The following is a 19237-nucleotide window of genomic DNA, read 5'->3' on the forward strand; positions in this document are numbered from 1 at the left end:
TTTATGCAATCCACCATACATAAGTCTATGGACGTGACCATTCTCCATCCACAAACAAAATGTCAGCCATTTTGTTTTCGCTTTGGCGACAGAATGTTGACAGTTTATGGTTTTATTTTAGACCTTTCCGAGATGAAAAAACATTGTATGTGTTCTATACATCATAGGTAAGCTAGTTTGTGTATTATTGTTGGTAAAAGAGAGGGAGAAAATGGAATTTGGGTGAACAAAAAATGTTTAAAACGTGCCGCGAATAATGCCCTTCGCTTAACCATGTTAACAACGTGTGTACATCATGTGTGTAAACATTGAGGATGGTGTGAAGTAGAACAGAATGATCCACGGTTACGATCTCGTACTTTTTTATGGTCTGATTTCTGATGCCTTTTTAGTTTAACAAAAAGAATCTTAATAAAGAATGCAATTTCAATAGTTTCGGCGTCAAGAAAAAAAAAAAAAAAAAAAAAAAAAAGAAAATCAAATTTTACTGAAATCCCGTTTTCCGTTTCGAAGGGCGGATTCTGCGAATTCCATCCGTTTTCCGCGATCGCGGAAAATCAGTGGCCCTAAACTTCCCTTCTGTAATTTCTGTCCAGAAAAAATGTCAACAAAAAGAGACATGTCAATGAACAAATTTGTTAACAGTTAATAAGTTCAAGAAAAATCTGATGAAAGGTTCAAACAGGGATTGTTTTATAACAACAACAGCTGCAATACCTAGTCAACAATAAGAGTAATCAGTGTTTCAAGTTTCCAGCGAAGTAATATTTTTCCTTGTACATCAATGTTTTTGCGCGATGTCCCGAATTTTCCAATCGGCATGTAAGTTAAACGTTTGACACGAGTCGCACCCCCTCTGTTGTCCTCTGGCAGTAAGGCCCGCTTCAATTTGTTCACGGATGAGTGCGGTGATTACAGGAATGATAGCGCCTTCTAGCTGTGACAAGGTTTTTTCATCTCGGACATTGTTTTACTCATTTCTCAAAAACTACAGCACCTAAGCAAGTAATATTTTCAGGGAAGCTTTCTACATCATTATTTTAAAACTGCGTAAGTTTATTGTAAATCTGTCAATATTGTGTTTTGTGTGCTACAAAAGTACATAGACCCTTTAAATAAAACAAATGTTTTCCGAGCGATAAAATAAGACAAAACTGGACACACCTTTGTTGCTCACTGGTTTGTGTGACCTTCACAACAAGTAGCAGAATCTTTCATATTATGACCTATTTTTGTCAACGTTGTTGTTTTCATAGGTGAGCTTGGTTGTCAGTTTGATGTACATTTTCTGCATCTGGAATGGGTGAGACTCAACATACTGTGGACTGGTGTTGGGCGCTTCAATACCAAGATGTGAATGTGGAACCTTGATGAGGATCCAGCCTGTGACTCGCAACATCTCCTGCGTACCTCAGGTGAGTTTAAAATATTTTATAATTTATTTCTGTAACATGTTTAAAGACACTGGACACTACTGGTAATTGTCAAAGACTAGCCTTCACAGTTGGTGTATCTCAACATATGCACAATCAATCGTTGAAGTTGCGAGATATAAATGAAAGAAAAAACACCTTTGTCACAAAATTGTGTGCTTTCATATGCTCAAATTTGTGGAAAATTAGTTCTTTCTCTAAAACTACATTACTTCAGAGGGAGACGTTTTTTCACAATGTTTTATACTATCAACCTCTCCCCTTTACTCGTTACCAACAAAAGTTTCATGCTAATAATTATTTTGAGTAAATACCAATTGTGTCCACTGCCTTTAAGGGTTTGGGGCCGTTTGTTTTAGGGACAGTTACAGGAATAGAGGAAAACCAATGAAAGATTGGTCAAAGGTTTACAAATGACAGTGGATGAGAAGATCAAACAAACAACTAACAAACAAACAAGGAAACAAACAAACAAGCAAACAAGGTATGCACATTAAAACTAGGGACCTTTACCAAACTAGACCGTTAGGGTGACTCCCTAGTTTTGATGAAAGGCCCTAGTTTGAAAGTGTGTAGGATAATCAGTTAGAGCTGCAGCCAAAGAGAGAAAAGGGGGACAATAAGGCCCCCATTGAAAGTGAATATACTTCTGGGTGTTCAGACATTAGAAAGTTCTGTGATGTAAATGAGTGAATTCCATTTTTTGTACCATTTGTGTAATAACTGGGTGTTATTTCAAGATAAAGGAAACACAAGTCCATTGTGACACATTGAAACCAACAGAGTGTGCGTAGTTACAGTACCCAGGCTCTTGTACTTCGTGCTTAGATAGCCAGATACTAGCATTGTTCATGGCACTGTATCTAATGTATCTAATGTATACAGGAATTGTTAAGTCCCAGGATAGCTAAACATTTACTCATTAATGGCAAATAAAGAACACACAGATCGAAAATTATGTACTTGTATGAAGCCCAGGGTTTTCCTTATTACCCTAATAGAAGCTTGAGTAAAGTTATTAAGTCAAAGGTAGGATCAGAGAATTGTTGCATAAAAAAACCACCCTCGACCAGTGAACTTACAAAACAAGATGGTATTGTCTATGAAAAAGTAAAGCACATGTGAAAGTCAACTGCTGTCGCATGTCACATATATAAAAATGTACAAAAGCAACTGCGGTTGCATGACCTGTGTTTACCAATAAGTCACTACAGACTTTTAGGGAAACTACTAGCCGCTATAACTCATTGGTTTTTATTAATATTACAAATTGTTCCAATACCCTTACACCGATGTGTATCAAGCACTCTATACTCAGTACTTTCTTGAATGCTGAGAAAAAAAGTTAATTGGCAAATCTGTCAGACAGGATTTGAACCCACGACTTTGTCTTTCCACTAGACTATTTAGTTACCCTGGTGGCTAGAGGCAGTTCAAATCCTATGTGTTAGTAGCAGGTGCCACGATTGCATTCGGGCTCAAGATAATGAATTTTGTTTACCTTACAACGGTGTGTAGTAAGCACTGTATACTCAGTCTGTACTTGCCTTACCCATAGCAACAAAAGCTCACACTCACAGGTTCTGTGCTTTACAATATATGTAATGTGAACAGAGCCCAGTAGCCAATTTCATCAAACACTAGTATAAATCCTATCTCGAGTTAGAATATTTTCCATCTCTACCCTTTGCCTATCGTTGCTTTGTTCTTAGCGACCTCCCACCCCGTATCCCTTTAGCCGCACCAACGTACTCTGTTAGGACTTATTTCCCATCCGTTCCTATTGCCTTTGTATCACATCGTTCTTAACGTACCTCCCAACCCATATCCCCGTAGCCAGCACCAGGATACTCTGTTTGGACCTAGAATATTTTCCATCCGTTCCCATTATCTTTGTATTACATAGTTCTTAACGCACATCCCACTCCGTATCCCCAGAGCTTTCACCAGGGTACTCTGTTTGGACTTAGAATATTTTCCATCCCTTCCCCTTACCTTTGTATCACATCGTTCTTAACGTACCCGTATCCCCGTAGCCAGCACCAGGGTACTCTGTTTGGACTTAGAATATTTTCCATCCCTTCCCCTTACCTTTGTATCACATCGTTCTTAACGTACCCGTATCCCCGTAGCCAGCACCAGGGTACTCTGTTTGGACCTAGAATATTTTCTTTCCGTTCTCATTACCGTTGTATTACATCGTTCTTAATGCACATCCCACCCCGTATCCCCGTAGCTGGCACCAGGGTACTCAGTTATGACTTAAAATATTTTCCATCCGTTCCCCTTGTCTTTGTACATAATTCATTCTCAACGCACATCCCACCCCGAATCCCCTTAGCCGGCACCAGGGTACTCTGTTTGGACGTAGAATATTTTTCATCTGTTCCCCTTGTCTTTGTACATAATTCATTCTCAACGCACATCCCACCCCGAATCCCCTTAGCCGGCACCAGGGTACTCTGTTTGGAATATTTTCCATCCGTTCCTATTGCCTTTGTATTACATCGTTCTTAACATACCTCTCATTCCATATCCCCGTAGCCAGCACCAGGGTACTCTGTTTGGACTTATATTTTCCATCCCTTCCCCTTGCCTTTGTACATGTACATGATTCATTATCAACGCACATCCCACCCCGTATCTCCATAGCCAGCACCAAGGTACTCTGTTTGGACTTATAATATTTTCCATCCATTCCTATTGCCTTTGTATTACATCGTTCTTAACATACCTCTCATTCCATATCCCCGTAGCCAGCACCAGTGTACTCTGTTTGGACTTATATTTTCCTTCCCTTCCCCTTGCCTTTGTACTTGATTCTTAATCACTGTGTCAGACCATACTGCTGAGGGTGTCGTGGGACACGTCCCTCACGTTTTGACGGGTGGGGGGACACTATATTATTCCCCCTCCCAGTTTTTGACCAGCTTTGCCATGAAGCTCAAGTATGTATTGCACTACATGTATTATAAAACAAATGTTGTTTGGGAACTCAAAGGCTTCCTGTTTTGACTACTACATGTAGGTTTTGACTACTACATGTAGGTCAAATGTCAAGAAGTGGACTGGCTTGTGGGGCATTTATTAATTACTGCTTTCTTTGTTTGTTTAATAAATGTGCCGTATATTTGCCCGCTAGAGGGCACTCCCCAAAATACTTTTATAATTCCCAGGGGGTGTAGACCTATGCAATTACTGCTCACCTTAAGGCCTGGGTGACTTATACAATTAGTTTCATAGTCACAACTATTAAATCACCAGTTTTAACTACTCAGTGGATCGTGCTGCCACGACTATGTACTACAAACATGACAAAAACAGAGCTTCAAAAATTGTTGGAACTACATGTACCTGTTGGGTAAACCAATTGTGTCGCTCACTCATGGGTTGAAATTAAGTGTATTTTCATCAAGAAATTGTAGTAGCCCTGATGAGATCTTGGTAGCCCAAAAGACACATTATGTCTTGAGTCATGGCACAAATTTTACAATACACCATCACCTCAGTTCATTGCTGTTTATGATATTGATATTTGCTTTATTTTCCCACTGGCCCGCCCGGCTATCAAACTTTGTTCCTTTTGCCTTTGTATTACGTCGTTCTTAACGCACATCCCAACCCGTATCCCAATACATGTTGCCCGCACCAAGGTACTCTGTTTGGACTTAAAATCGTTTCCACCCGTTCCCATTGCCTTTGTATTACATCGTTCTTAACGCACATCCCAACCCGTATCCCAATACATGTTGCCCGCACCAAGGTACTCTGTTTGGACTTAAAATCGTTTCCATCCGTTCCCATTGCCTTTGTATTACATCGTTCTTAACACACATCCCACCTGTATCCCAGTAGCCGGCTACAGGGTACTCTATTTGGACTTTAAAATATTTTCCATCCCTACCCTTTGCCTATCGTTGCTTTGTTCTTAACGTACCTCCCACCCCGTATCCCTGTAGCCGGCACCAGGGTACTCTGTTTGGACTTAGAATATTTTCCTTCAGTTCCCCTAGCCTTGCATTGCTTCGTTCTCAACGTACCTCCCACCCCGTATCCCCGTAGCCGGCACCAGGGTACTCTGTTTGGACTTACCATATTTTCCATCCCTACCCTTTGCCTATCGTTGCTTGGTTCTTAACGTACCTCCCACCCCGTATACCCGTAGCCAGCACCAGGGTACTCTGTTTTGAACTAGAATATTTTCCATCCGTTCCCATTGCCTTTGTATTACATCGTTCTTAATGCACATCCCACCCCGTATCCCCATAGCCGGCACCAGGGTACTCTGTTTGGACTAAGAATATTTTCAATCCGTTCCCCTTGTCTTTGTATCAAATTCATTTTCAACGTACCTCCCACCTCCCGCCCCGTATCTCCGTAGCCGGCACCAGGGTACTCTGTTTGGACTTAGAATATTTTCCATCCCAACCCTTTGCCTATCGTTGCTTGGTTCTTAACGTACCTCCCACCCCGTATCCCCGTAGCCTGCACCAGGGTGCTCTGTTTGGACTTACCATATTTTCCATCCCTACCCTTTGCCTATCGTTGCTTGGTTCTTAACGTACCTCCCACCCCGTATCCCCATAGCCGGCACCAGGGTACTCTGTTTGGACTAAGAATATTTTCAATCCGTTCCCCTTGTCTTTGTATCAAATTCATTTTCAACGTACCTCCCACCTCCCGCCCCGTATCTCCGTAGCCGGCACCAGGGTACTCTGTTTGGACTTAGAATATTTTCCATCCCTACCCTTTGCCTATCGTTGCTTCGTTCTCAACGTACCTCCCACCCCGTATCCCCGTAGCTGGCACCAGGGTACTCTGTTTGGACTTTAAATATTTTCCATCCGTTCCCCTTGTCTTTGTACATAATTCATTCTTAACGCACATCCCACCCCGATTCCCCGTAGCAGACACCAGGGTGCTCTGTTTGGACTTAAAATGTTTTCCATCCGTTCCCCTTGTCTTTGTACATAATTCATTCTTAACGCACATCCCACCCCGAATCCCCGTAGCCGGCACCAGGGTACTCTGTTTGGACTTAGAATATTTTCATCCCTTGCCTTGCCTTTGTACATGATTCTTTATCAACGCACATCCCACACCGAATCCCCATAGCCGGCACCAAGGTACTCTGTTTTGACTTAAAATGTTTTTCATCCGTTCCCCTTGCCTATGCATTGCTTCGTTCTCAACATACCTCCCACCACGTATCCCCTTAGCCGGCACCAGGGTACTTTGTTTGGACTTAAAATCGTTTCCATCCGTTCCCATTACCTTTGTGTTACATCGTTCTGAACATACCTCCCACCCCGTATCCCCTTAGCCGGCACCAGGGTATTCTATTGGGACATAATTGTTTTGGGTATGAATGAATATTTGAAGCAGTCTTTGCTTGTGGGGAACAGTTGGTATGTCTCTTGCATGCTGTGAACTGTATCTGGATTGGCGTGTTAACGGTTGTTTTGTAGAACATTCCTGCCAGGACAACAACCTGACCATGGCATGGTGGAGAGTAAAGCCACTTTCCGTCTGCCATTACAGACAATAGGACTTTTTAAGGAGCTGCTATAACCCACCTACATGTACAAGTGTACATGAATTGAAGCAACTTAAAACCATCCCATGCAAAGTGATGGAACTCCGACATAATCACGTACCCCGGAATTAATAGCATATTTTAAAGATTGCCTCACTTGGTAAAAAATACAGCGGCAAACTAAATGGTTTGTGTAACCTTGCACCATACTTAGAAAACCTTTTGTTTGCTAACCTTTTTTGTAAACATTGTTGTTTCCATCTATAGGCGAGTTTGGATGTCAGTTTGATGCATCTGGAATGGGTGAGGATCCAGCCTGTGACTCACCCAATCATACCATCATATTAACCAGCAACATCTCCTGCGTACCTCAGGTGAGTTTAAAATATTTAAGTTTAACAGCTGTCTTTGATGGATTTTGGAGCAATTTCGGTCACACTTTGGTTTTATTATGTTGAATAGTGAATATTGGTACCAAGAAACAAATGAGAGTTCAATCGAAAACTACATGCGCCTGATAAAGTCAAAATATTTTTTTTTTGTGTAGTTTGATGTACTTTAATTTGATGAACTGGAACAATATTGCCGTATGAATATTTTAAAGTGTTAAAGATTTACTTCAACAGCAAGATTGTTTAAACTTTCCTGAAATTCAATCAATTTTTGTTTCCTGATTATGTGATGGGAAATCCTTAGTGGTTGTTGAGTAATACACAATTTGTTTATTTTGACCAGCTTTCATGCAGATAGCAAGTTTTCTTTTAAAGCAAGGATAAAGACAGGTCCGTGCTCATTAGATACAGTGATTCCATTGGATACAATGATATTATTGGATAAACGTGCAGTTACATTATTATTATTATTATTATTATTTATTCGACCAATACAAGGTACAACAAACAAGTTACAATAGCACAAGACAGAACATTAACGGGGAAAAAAAAAAACAATTATAAAAAAGCAAGAAGTAAGGAAAATAAATACAATGATACATGAGCTTTCCGTAGATGCCCAAACCGTACACTGCTGCACGTTTGCAACAGAATTTCAGGCCTTCATTTTAAAGGAGCGCGATCGCTCGTGCTTCTCCGCGCTCCTTAAAGTTTTTTAGGAGAGCAAAAATAAATCGCTCCTTAAAAGTTTAACTAGAGCATTTTTAATTTCAATTTGCAGTATATACTTTGCAGCATTTATGCTTGATACGTGTACTCAAATTGAAAATTAATATGATTTAAATCTCGTTAAATTTAATTATCTCCTTAAATCATTTTCAAATATTGGTACCTCATTCCTTTAACCAAAGTGCTCTGGTGCTGCCGGTCTATACTGTTTAAAGACACTGATATGAACATGTTTGGTATTTACCCAGAACATATTTTAGTGTAAACTTACTTGGTACCGAGCCATGGAGGTAATAATGTCCATGGAGATTAAATGAAGATAACATGTATAGAGTTAAAACATTGTGAGAAAAACTCCTTCTGATGTAAAATAGTTTTTAAAAAAGAGTTAATTTTTCCATTAAAATATTTGAATCTGAGTAAGACTTCAGGCCTGAAGCCTTTTTTCAGGCATCTGAAAAGCACATAAATTTGTGCATCAAGGAACGTTTTTTTGACATAATTATTTTGCAACTTTGATGAAAAGTTGAGCCCAAAGTTTCACAGAATTGTTAGTTTATGTTGGGATACACCAATTGAGGATGATGGTCTTTGACAACTACCAAGCATGTCTAGAGCCTTTAAGCAAATTACCATATAATTTATGATTACTACATAACTCTGTGTGTAGGATTTCAGTACAGTTTAAGAGCAACACAGACGGGTAACAATAATAACTTGCAAACTGAAAGTTGATATAAAGTTCAACATTCACCATACAATAAACCTACATAGACAGACACCAATGGTACATGGAGCTACCTGTACACTTGCAGTATATACAGACAACAATAGTAGCTGTACATATATTCAAGTTCACTATTCACTACTAGGGTCAGTGGTTTCTCTGTATGCTGTGCCCTGTGGTAGCTGCAAAGTCAGCTAACTTTAGGGTGTGTGACGTACATGTACATGAACCTGCTGCGTCACTCTAGGAGGAAGTAAACGCTTCATTTCCAGCGCCATTTTGGGAGGGACAAGCTCTGGTGTTACATGCTGCAAAACTTTTTTCAAAATTCAGCAAGAAAACTTGACTTCATTTTGTGTTCATTCAATTTGGACAGTACTTCAGACATATGTACTAAGGACAGTTGAGGTGAGTACAGATTACAAATGATTAAATTTTGTTCAAGTCTCTTAGCTTGAGATAGGCCTACATCTACATGTAAATGAAATTGTGAAATATGTACAAACTTCCATAAGTGTTCACTGTGTAGTGTAGCGTATGATAAGTCAAGACTTTGACGAATGGATCTGGGTCATGTGTTCTGTGCAATAACACAAAGAAGTTGCCAGATTGATTGTTTTTCAAAGATCTTGGGAAATTCTAAATACACATTTGGGCACATTTGGACATTTGTGTTTGTCGCCACACATTTCTTTCTTTACTTGTCTTCTTTTTACAAGAACGTTTCAAGAGTTTCTTTATGAAATGACTGATCAATATCTTATTCATAAAAACTGTTCCATCGGGTTTACCACCCATAGGGAAACCTCTGGCAATTTTGACTAAGGCTATTGTTTTGCCTTCTCTTTTTTGAAATGTTTGGCCTTGGTCATGTTGGTGCCCCCAAAAATTTGGCCTACTCGCTCCAAGGCCAAAGTGGCCTTGCCCTAACAAATTGAAGTCCATGCCGGTACATGTGCCTCATGTCATGGTGTTAGTCAGAGGGGTGTCTGGGTGTCTTGTAGACTCCTTGGTTTGAATTTAGAAACTCAACCTCATCTTCAGTTTACATGTGCCTCATGTCATGGTGTTAGTCAGAGGGGTGTCTGGGTGTCTTGTAGACTCCTTGGTTTGAATTTAGAAACTCAATCTCATCTTCAGTTTACATGTGCCTCATGTCATGGTGTTAGTCAGAGTAGTGTCTGGGTGTCTTGTAGACTCTCTGGTTTGAATTTAGAAACTCAACCTCATCTTCAGTTTACATGTGCCTCATGTCATGGTGTTAGTCAGAGGGGTGTTTGGGTGTCTTGTAGACTCCTTGGTTTGAATTTAGAAACTCAACCTCATCTTCAGTTTACATGTTCCTCATGTCATGGTGTTAGTCAGAGGGGTGTCTTGGTGTCTTGTAGACTCCTTGGTTTGAATTTTACAACTCAATATCATTTGTATTATAAAAGTCTCAACATGTATTTCAAGTTGATTGAAGACAAAAAGTTGTTTGTATTTGTAGACTGGTATTTAAACAAAATTATTGTATATTTTATTTATTATTAATTTTTTAAATATTTTTACATTGTCTCTGGACATTTCATGTTTAGCTTTGGTCAAATGTTGTCAATTTTTAATTACATCTTATGCATAGGTACATAGTTTTTTTGTCTTCTTTTTTCGATACAATTGTACAAAATATTTAAGAATTTGGACAAATACCCTGAAAGATATTATAACTTTAATTTATTTGGTGTTTCATTAGGTTGATGGGTTTGACCAAACACTGATATGTGTGATCAGCATTAATTAGGCATCAATTACAGGATTCTCATCACTCTGTGCTGGGATGCTCAGTGGGCTAGTAGTTTAGTTATCAGCTCTAGGATGCTGTGGGTCATGGGTTTGAATCCAACCTGAGTAGGTTGCTTGGGATTTGTTTCTGCATCACTCAGTGGAAAGCACTGAGTATACACTGCTTATCACACGTTGGTGAATGGTGAAGTATTTGGTCTTTAGAAGATCAAATTGCTGAGTGCAAGTGCTTTCTTTGTTTATATGCCATTATGTATAAGCTTAAAGGCAGTGGACACTATTGGTAATTGTCAAAGACTAGCCTTCACAGTTGGTGTATCTCAACATATGCATGAAATAACAAATCCCTGTGAAAATTTGAGCTCAATCGGTGTTCGAAGTTGCGAGATAATAATGAAAGAAAAATAACCCTTGCAACACGAAGTTGTGTGCGTTAAGATGGTTGATTTCGAGACCTCAAGTTCTAAACTTGAGTTCTCGAAATCAAATTCGTGGAAAATTACTTCTTTCTCGAAAACTATGGCACTTCCGAGGGAGCCGTTTCTCACAATGTTTTATACCATCAACCTCTCCCCATTACTCGTCACCAAGAAAGGTTTTGTGCCGATAATTATTTTGAGTAATTACCAATAGTGTCCACTGCCTTTAAAGATGTGTATCGAAAGTGTTGTTGGTAAGCTCATAGAGCTAGGGTAAGCTGAATGCTTAAAGTCACCTGGAAGTGGTATTTTGTCAAAATAAAGCCTTTGTCACTAAAATTTGATGAGTAGAATATGAATAAACAGTTAACTAAGGTTCTAAAAAATTAGTTTCCATTTTATTAACAAATATAAAAGTAGACCCGAGAGGGCGCTGTTCGTGACGTCAATCGAGGCGCGATATTTGAAGCACGACGACTCAAAGTGTTTGCTGCACAGGGCTGGAAAAGACGTTGGACCGGACCACTTTGCAAACTGACCCCATTTTTGGTTGTTTTGCTGCCTCCAGCAGCAATACACCAGCAGCAATACACCTGGTCGATATTGCCGAAAAAATGAAAGAAATAAACCTTTTTTTGAAACGTACAAACTCACGACTAGGACTTGCATATACTTACATGTACGTGTGTTCAATGTTCGATCGACGCAAAGTCTGCCTCGATTGACGTCACAAAAGGGATAGGCGGAGTCACCCCCCAACATATAAATCGTAACAAACAATTACTCAGTCTACTTCACTCTACTTATCGGTAGAGTCGAATTACTAATTTGCATATTCCCTATGCCGCGAGGCAGAAATGCTAAGACTTTACACACAATAGCGCCCACCACCGTCCTACCCATAACGCCCCGCGACATGCCCGTCACGGAGTCGTCCTCTTTACTCTTAGCCGCGAGTGGGTGAGGTTGTGTTTTAAATCTGTTCCAACAGTTCATAAGAAAACCGTTGTCTAAACCTTATCCTCGCTAAGAATGCTATAAAAAGACTAGAAAGATTGTAGAGTTTTAGTTGTTGTGTTGTAGTGAGTTGTGAAATAAACTATAGTTTGATTTCGTTGAGAAGATAATGAGTAGCGTAAAGAAACTGGGGAGGGCTTCGACTGTCAGTACTGGGGTTACGTCCGTTTCCCCGGGACAGTCGGAGCTCTCGGGGGACTGCGCCGGCGACACTACGTCGCCCGGCTTGCAGTCCTCCAGCCGGCCTACGCAGCCTCTGTCGGCTGCGTCGGCCGGGAGACCCACCGATCGAAGAGAGGTTGCTTACCGCTCCCCCTCCTCGGTCAGTGTGCGTGGGTCGACCCAGTCGAAGGTCAAGCGCCCCGGCAAGGCCAAGAAAGCCGGTGCCGGGGCAGCGACCAAGAGAGGTAGGGCGAAAGGTGGCTCTGGTCCGGAGCACACCGCCCACTCTCCCAGCACCGCCTCGGGGTCTCTGAAGCCGGAGGGCATCCCCCCTCCGCACGGCTCAGAATACCCGGCCCGCACCGACACCGTGGATTCCCCCACGACGGTTGGTGACGGCCTTTTGCGAGGGTTGAAGACCCACAGGGCACCCGCCCACGCCATAGGCTTTGGGGCACTAGCCATGGGGAGAAGGATTATGGGTGCGGAGTCGGGTACCTGGGACGCCCCCGGGATACCCCACCCACAGGGCCCGCCCTCGTCTTCGGATTCCATCCGTTGCTTGGGCATCCCTGTCACTCAGGTTTCCTCAGAGAGAGCCTCGGATTCGTCCCGTGAGCGGGTACCGAATAAGCGGCAGAGGACCAGAAAAGACTGTCATCCTCGGTCGTCTGACGACTCCTCACCTGACAGCCATAGGAAACATCATCGGGGTAGCGAGCCGCTATCCCGAGACGAATTCCTCACGGCTTTCCAGACCTTAGCGGCCTCAATATCCGGCCGACACGAGGTTCAGGAATTTTCCCAGTTTGCGGGACCGTACACCCAGCCCGACCAGGCCGGTCATGGCTGGGTGCACCAGGATCCAGGCGGCGTACCGTGCACGGTCAGCCGGCCACCGGCCTCCCCTCCCAGCCACCGTCCGGTGTTCACCACGCAGGAGGTTGCATGGGGTGTAAGGGATCAGGGTGATGTGCGATCACGCACGGGTGCACGTCCACAATCCCAGGCGGGGATCAATATACACCCCTCGGGATCCTTTGTATCCGATCGGGATGCAGAGCACCATGATTTGTTAGGCACAGCCCTACCTTTGGGTGAACAATCAGGGAGTTTATCCGACCCCCCCGTGTCCGACGACTCGTCCCCGGAAGAGGACGAGTTTGCCACGGCAGTTCAATGGCTTTCAATTGCCAAAACTGAATTGCGCCTTGTCCAAAGGGACATGGCCCGGGTGCTGGACCTTCCCGCCGAGGAGGCGGGGGACGCCCCCTCTGAACGGCGGTCTTTTAAGAGGAGGACTGGCCCCGCTCCGAGGAGTGGGAATATTTTCCCGGCTATGCCACTCGACCGAGTATGCGCTGACCGCATCGAGGGCATTATGTCGGCATCATCTTGGACGGCCTACCCCAAGCGGGCGGATTTATATTACCGATTTCCCCCCGGGGATTTCGATAAATATTTTTCAACCCCGGCCCTACCGGACTCCGCGGCAGACAAGTTGACCGCAGACAGGGGGTCAACCTCTTCAAAACTTCCCTTCACCGACAAAGCGCGGGGGAAGATGGAGGAAGTAGCCAAGAAGATAGACTCAGCATCGCGCTTTAGCATGCGCACATCGTCTTTTCTACTTCTCTTGTCCGAGAACCTCACGCTTGCCGGCGATGAGGACTCGGCGATCCCAGCGGACATGATGGTGGCGGCCCTCCATTGCCTGGATAATGGCCTGCGCACGGTCCTGGATCAGTTTACGAGAGTATCCACCCTAGCAACATCTGCCCGTAGGGCAAACGTCCTAGACGCTCTGTTCCTTCCGTCCGTCGGGGCTCGCAAGCGACTGGATGCGCTCCCCCTAAAGGGACGAGACCTTTTTGCAGGAAAATTCCAGGAGTCTATGGAGGCCGAAGCCAGGCGCCTCAAGGCCACCGAGAAGATCAACTTGAGGAAGCCGCGAACCTCTGTACCGGCGGCAAGGAAAAGCAAGCAAGCCTCTTTTGTGATTCCACGTAGGCGCCCACAGAGACCCGCCCGTGGCGGTTTTCGTGGGAACCAAGGACCACCGAATGCACGCACGCTGGCCCAAGGCCAACAATGGGCCCAGTCGGGCCGTGGTTTTCGTGCGCCCGCCCCCCGGTATCCCGGGGCGTGGCGGAAGTGACCTCCTGGTCTCCAGGCGACCTCCCGCCGACGGACCCATGGGAGGCCGCCTTCAGGAATTTTTGGGGTCCTGGGCTCAGATCACGTCCGACAGATGGGTCCTCGAGACAATCGAGTGCGGCTACGCACTCGAGTTTACGAGAACCCCCCGTCGGACATGCTGATACGGCCAACGCCCACCCCGTCCGACCCTCTCAAGCGTCAGGCCCTCGAAGGGGAGATCAGTTCCCTTCTCCTCAAACGGGCAATACGCGTTGTCCCCGACCAGGGGACACGGACGGGGTTCATGTCCACTTTCTTCTTAGTTCCCAAGAAGGAGGCGGACACTTGGCGACCGATCCTGAACTTAAAGCCCCTAAACCGATTTATCCGCCCAAAGCGCTTCCGCATGGAAACGCTGCGGGCAATCCTCGAATCAATCGATACACCTGCATGGGGGGCGAGCTTGGACCTTCGGGATGCTTACCTCCACGTCCCCATCAGGGCCGAACACCGCAAATTTCTGCGCTTCCTTTACAACGGAAAGCTATACGAATTTGTGGTACTCCCCTTCGGACTGTCAACCTCACCTCGAGTTTTTACCCGAGTGGGACGGGCGATCGGAGCAGCACTTCGGAGACGAGGACTGCTGATTTTCCAATACCTCGACGATTGGCTGATTGTGGGCCGATCACGGGAGGCAACGGACGCGGCGCCGACACTTACGTGGCGCCTCACGTCCAGCCTGGGGTTCCTCATCAACATCGAGAAATGGCACCCGATCCCCTCTCAGGTGCCCACCTTTCTCGGTGCGGCTCTCGACCTTCAGAGGGGGCTAGCCCGCCCTTCGGCGGAACGGGTGCAGAACCTTCGGCAGTGCGTGGCTCTTTTCCTGGGGGCTACGGTGGCACCGGCGGTAGCCTGGCTCAAGTTACTTGGTCTCATGGCCAGCATGGTAGACCTAGTAGATTTCTGCAGGCTGAGGATGAGACCTATCCAGCTCCATCTCCTCGCCTACTTTCGGCCCAGCCGTCATTCGGTCAACCTCCCGGTGCCTACCACGCCTTGGCTGACCCACCACCTTCAATGGTGGGTGGAGGACACCAACCTCACACGTGGTCGAGTGTTCCGCCCGCCCCCGACCGTCAGCGACCATCATCACCGACGCGTCTCTGTACGGCTGGGGGGCGACCCTCGACCCCCATCAGATAGCGGGGGTGTGGGGCCCGGAACACCACTCGACCCACATCAACGTCCTGGAAATGCTGGCGGTCCAGAATGCCCTCCAGCACTTCCGGGCACAGTTAGTGGGGCAGGCCGTCCTGGTGCGCTCCGACAACGCTACAGTGGTAGCGTATATCAATCACCAGGGGGGCACCCGGTCGGCCCGACTGTGTGCACTAGCCTGGGACCTAATCCACTGGTGCATACGGCAGGGGATCGCCCTGTCGGCGGTGTACATCGCGGGGAAGGAGAATGTCACGGCCGACGCTCTCTCCCGGGGCTGGATCGTCCCGACAGAGTGGTCCCTCCGCCCCTGTGTGGCCCAGTCGCTCTTCCTGCTTATCGACCGACCTCACGTAGATCTGTTCGCCTCTCGGACGAACAATCAGCTACCGATCTACTGCGCCAGGGGTCCCGACCCCGGGGCATGGCGGATCGACGCTCTGACTATGCGATGGGAGGGGCTGTTGGCATACGCCTACCCGCCCATCTCCCTCATTCCACGGGTGCTGACAAAGATCGAGCAGGATCATTGCAAAGTTCTCTTGATCGCCCCCTTTTGGCCCCGACAGCCCTGGTTCCCTCGGCTGGTCAGGCTCCTGGTGCACAGGCCGTTGGTTCTCCCACAACGCCCGGACCTCATATACCAGCCCGGGTCCGGAGTGGTTCATCTGACTCCGAGGGACCTGCACCTGACGTGCTGGGTGCTGTCACAAGATCCCTCAGAGCAGCGGGCCTTTCGAGACGGGCTGCGGAAATTGCCGCCCAGTCCCGAAGGGCCTCGACCCGAAGAGTTTATGACTGCCGACTACGCCATTTCTTTAAATGGTGTAGGCGGCGAGCTATTCGTCCCACCGATACTTCTGTAGAGGAAGTCGGGGATTTCCTCCTATATTTTTTTAATAGCGGACTGGCAAAAATTACCGGTCGGCCATTGCAGCAGTCCACGGAGGATTCGCCGACGGCTTGACAGTCTCGGATAACCGGGCGATTGGGCAGCTGACTAAGGGGATGTTTGTCACCCGTCCCCCTGTGCGCAAATTGGTCCCATCCTGGGACCTCTTTAGCGTGCTGTCGGCACTAACAAAACCCCCGTTCGAACCACTGAGTGGGGCCACGTTGCTACATCTAACAGTCAAAGTGGCCTTTTTGGTGGCGGTCGCTACGTCGGCAGCTCCACTCCCTTACAGTGGCGGCGGGGCACATCCGGTGGGAACCCGGAGGGGTCCGCCTAATCCCTACGGCGGGGTATTTAGCCAAGAACCTCCAGATATTTTTGTTCCCGACCTTAAAACCTTTTCGGCGGTCACAGAGGACAAACTTTGGTGCCCGGTACGGGCGCTAAAGTGGTACATCGATGGTACAAAGTCACTCCGAACCGGCCACGAACAGCTGTTCGTGTCCACGGTTCCACCATTCCGACCAGCATCCCGCGATACAATCGCGCGTTGGATAGTTACAGCCATCCGCTCGGTGCCGGGCGGATGGCCAGCGACCGATGGTCCAGTTCATGCCCACGAGGTACGGGGGGTGTCGGCCTCATGGGTTTTCTTTAAAGGGGTCTCCATGAGTGACATAACAAGGGCAGCCTCCTGGAAGAGCCCTCGTTCTCTGACTGCTACCTGAAGGACGTTCTACAGGTGGATGGGAGAGCGGGTAGAGCGGTGTTGCAGGCGGCCAGCCAAGCTGCAAAGCCAGAACAAGCTCCACCTCGTCAGTCTCGTGTTTAGGTGAGTTTTTTTCCACGGTAATACAGTGCTAACAATACTTATAATGTTTTGCTCACCCGTGGGACGACACCCCCTGTACGTTTTGGGCATGGACCACTATCGGGCCTATAGGCCGCGAAGCGTTCTCTGAATTTTGGGCGCGCCGGGGTCCTACGCCCCCCCATAAGACATGCAGTAGCACCGCGTATACCCACCACCTTTCCTCGGTGCGAGTCTATGCAAATTAGTAATTCGACTCTACCGGTAAGTAGAGTGAAGTAGACTCCCCCACCACAGTAGTGTGGATGGGGTCTACGAACGAATACTTACCGGTAGAGTATCCCTCCCTCCTTCCCCACATACTCGGTCCTTGGGTGCTTACATTTAGTAGGGCTCATCGAAAAGAGGACGACTCCGTGACGGGCATGTCGCGGGGCGTTATGGGTAGGACGGTGGAGGGCGCTATTGTGTGTAAAGTCTTAGCATTTCTGCCTCGCGGCATAGGGAATATGCAAATTAGTAATTCGACTCTACCGGTAAGTTTTCGTTCGTAGACCCCATCCACACTACTGTGGGGGGGGGGGGGATTTTATTGTTCATTAACATATACTCTAATGTTTGAAGAAACAAACATTTTATTTCCAGGTGACTTTAATCTTATTTAAAAGTAATGTTTTGCTCCTTTGTACCTTTTTCAGATAAAATGGCTTCATCAAACCCACCAAAGGTTTCAGTTATTGGGAAAATTGTCCAGAACCATCTGGAGTGTGGTATTTGTTTTGATCCATACAAGGACCCTAAAATACTTGACTGTCTACACAGCTTCTGTAAAATCTGTTTGCAGAAATACCAGTCTACCAACTACAAAGATGCTACGATGCTTATTTGTCCTGTGTGTCGAAAAAAGACACAACTTCATCAGAAAGATGTTCAAGCTCTCAAGACTAACTTCAACATAACTGGTCTTGCAGATCAACTGGCGCAGGTCAGCTTATCTGAAGACAACCAGTGGGTTTGTAAACTATGTAAGGACAAAAATGAGGCAACTCATTTCTGTTTTGACTGCCCTGCGATCTTTTGTGCAAACTGCTACAAAGTGCACCAGAAAAGCCACACAGTAAACACTTTGAAAGACATTAGTGATGGGAAGATTGCAAGCAAAGAAAGAAAACCAAAACGCCATCCAGAATGCCAAACTCATGAAGGTGAAGTGATGAGGTTCTACTGTACAACTTGTGATGTGATGATTTGTAGAGATTGCACTGTAATAGATCACCGTAATCCACAACATGAGTATATTGACTGCAACCAAGCCTCATCCACATACAAACAATCCTTGGCTCAACTCTTTACTCCCATTGAAGAAACCATGAAGAAGCTTAAACAATCTCAAGCAACTGCCTCAACAATGAAAGACAACCTAAATATTGCAGCTAAGAGCACCATGGCAGAGGTGAAGAACAGAGCTGATGAGATCAGGGCTGAGGTAACAGCTCAAGAGAGTCGCATCATGGATGAAATACAAACCACCCTTAAAGATCGCAGCAGGAAATTGGAGGAATTTGAGCAAGCAGTGAGTGTTAACTTGCAGCAAATACAGCAAGCATTGCAGAGCGCCAAAGATGTCAGCAAGAATTCATTAGCTCCTGACTTCCTTGCAGTCTATTCTACTATCAGTCAGGACTTGAAGGGACTCAGAGATCAAAATCAACCCAAGATAGATCCGACCCTTTCCTATCTGAGATTCACTCCAGAGGTTTGTGACATCTCCCTGGGTAATCTGATTACGAAGGAGCCAAGGTGGGAGCTTTGTTTGGATTCTGATGTCGGAATCAATGGGGCTGTGGATATTGACGCCTCTATTCCTGGGGATGAGGTGGCAGTGGCAGACTACTGGAATAGCAGAGTGGTAGTCTACGACACTACGGGACACCAGAAGAAAACTATCGACCTACCACAACGTAAGTCCTT

The 19237-nt window shown here is 45.8% G+C and overlaps 1 protein-coding gene across 1 annotated transcript in view; it reads left to right on the forward strand.

The window, feature by feature from the left end:
- The first annotated feature begins 8958 nt into the window (after window positions 1-8958).
- LOC117305707 (E3 ubiquitin-protein ligase TRIM33-like) overlaps window positions 8959-19237 on the forward strand; it is an 11848-nt gene continuing 1569 nt past the window's right edge. The window contains exons 1-2 of the mRNA XM_033790578.1: window positions 8959-9225; window positions 17965-19227. Coding sequence (XP_033646469.1) covers window positions 17970-19227 — 1258 coding nt within the window. The 5' untranslated portion in view covers window positions 8959-9225; window positions 17965-17969. The remainder of the gene's footprint in view (window positions 9226-17964; window positions 19228-19237) is intronic.

This window comes from Asterias rubens, unplaced genomic scaffold, assembly GCF_902459465.1.
Source record: "Asterias rubens unplaced genomic scaffold, eAstRub1.3, whole genome shotgun sequence".
Taxonomy (NCBI): Eukaryota; Metazoa; Echinodermata; class Asteroidea; order Forcipulatida; family Asteriidae; genus Asterias; species Asterias rubens.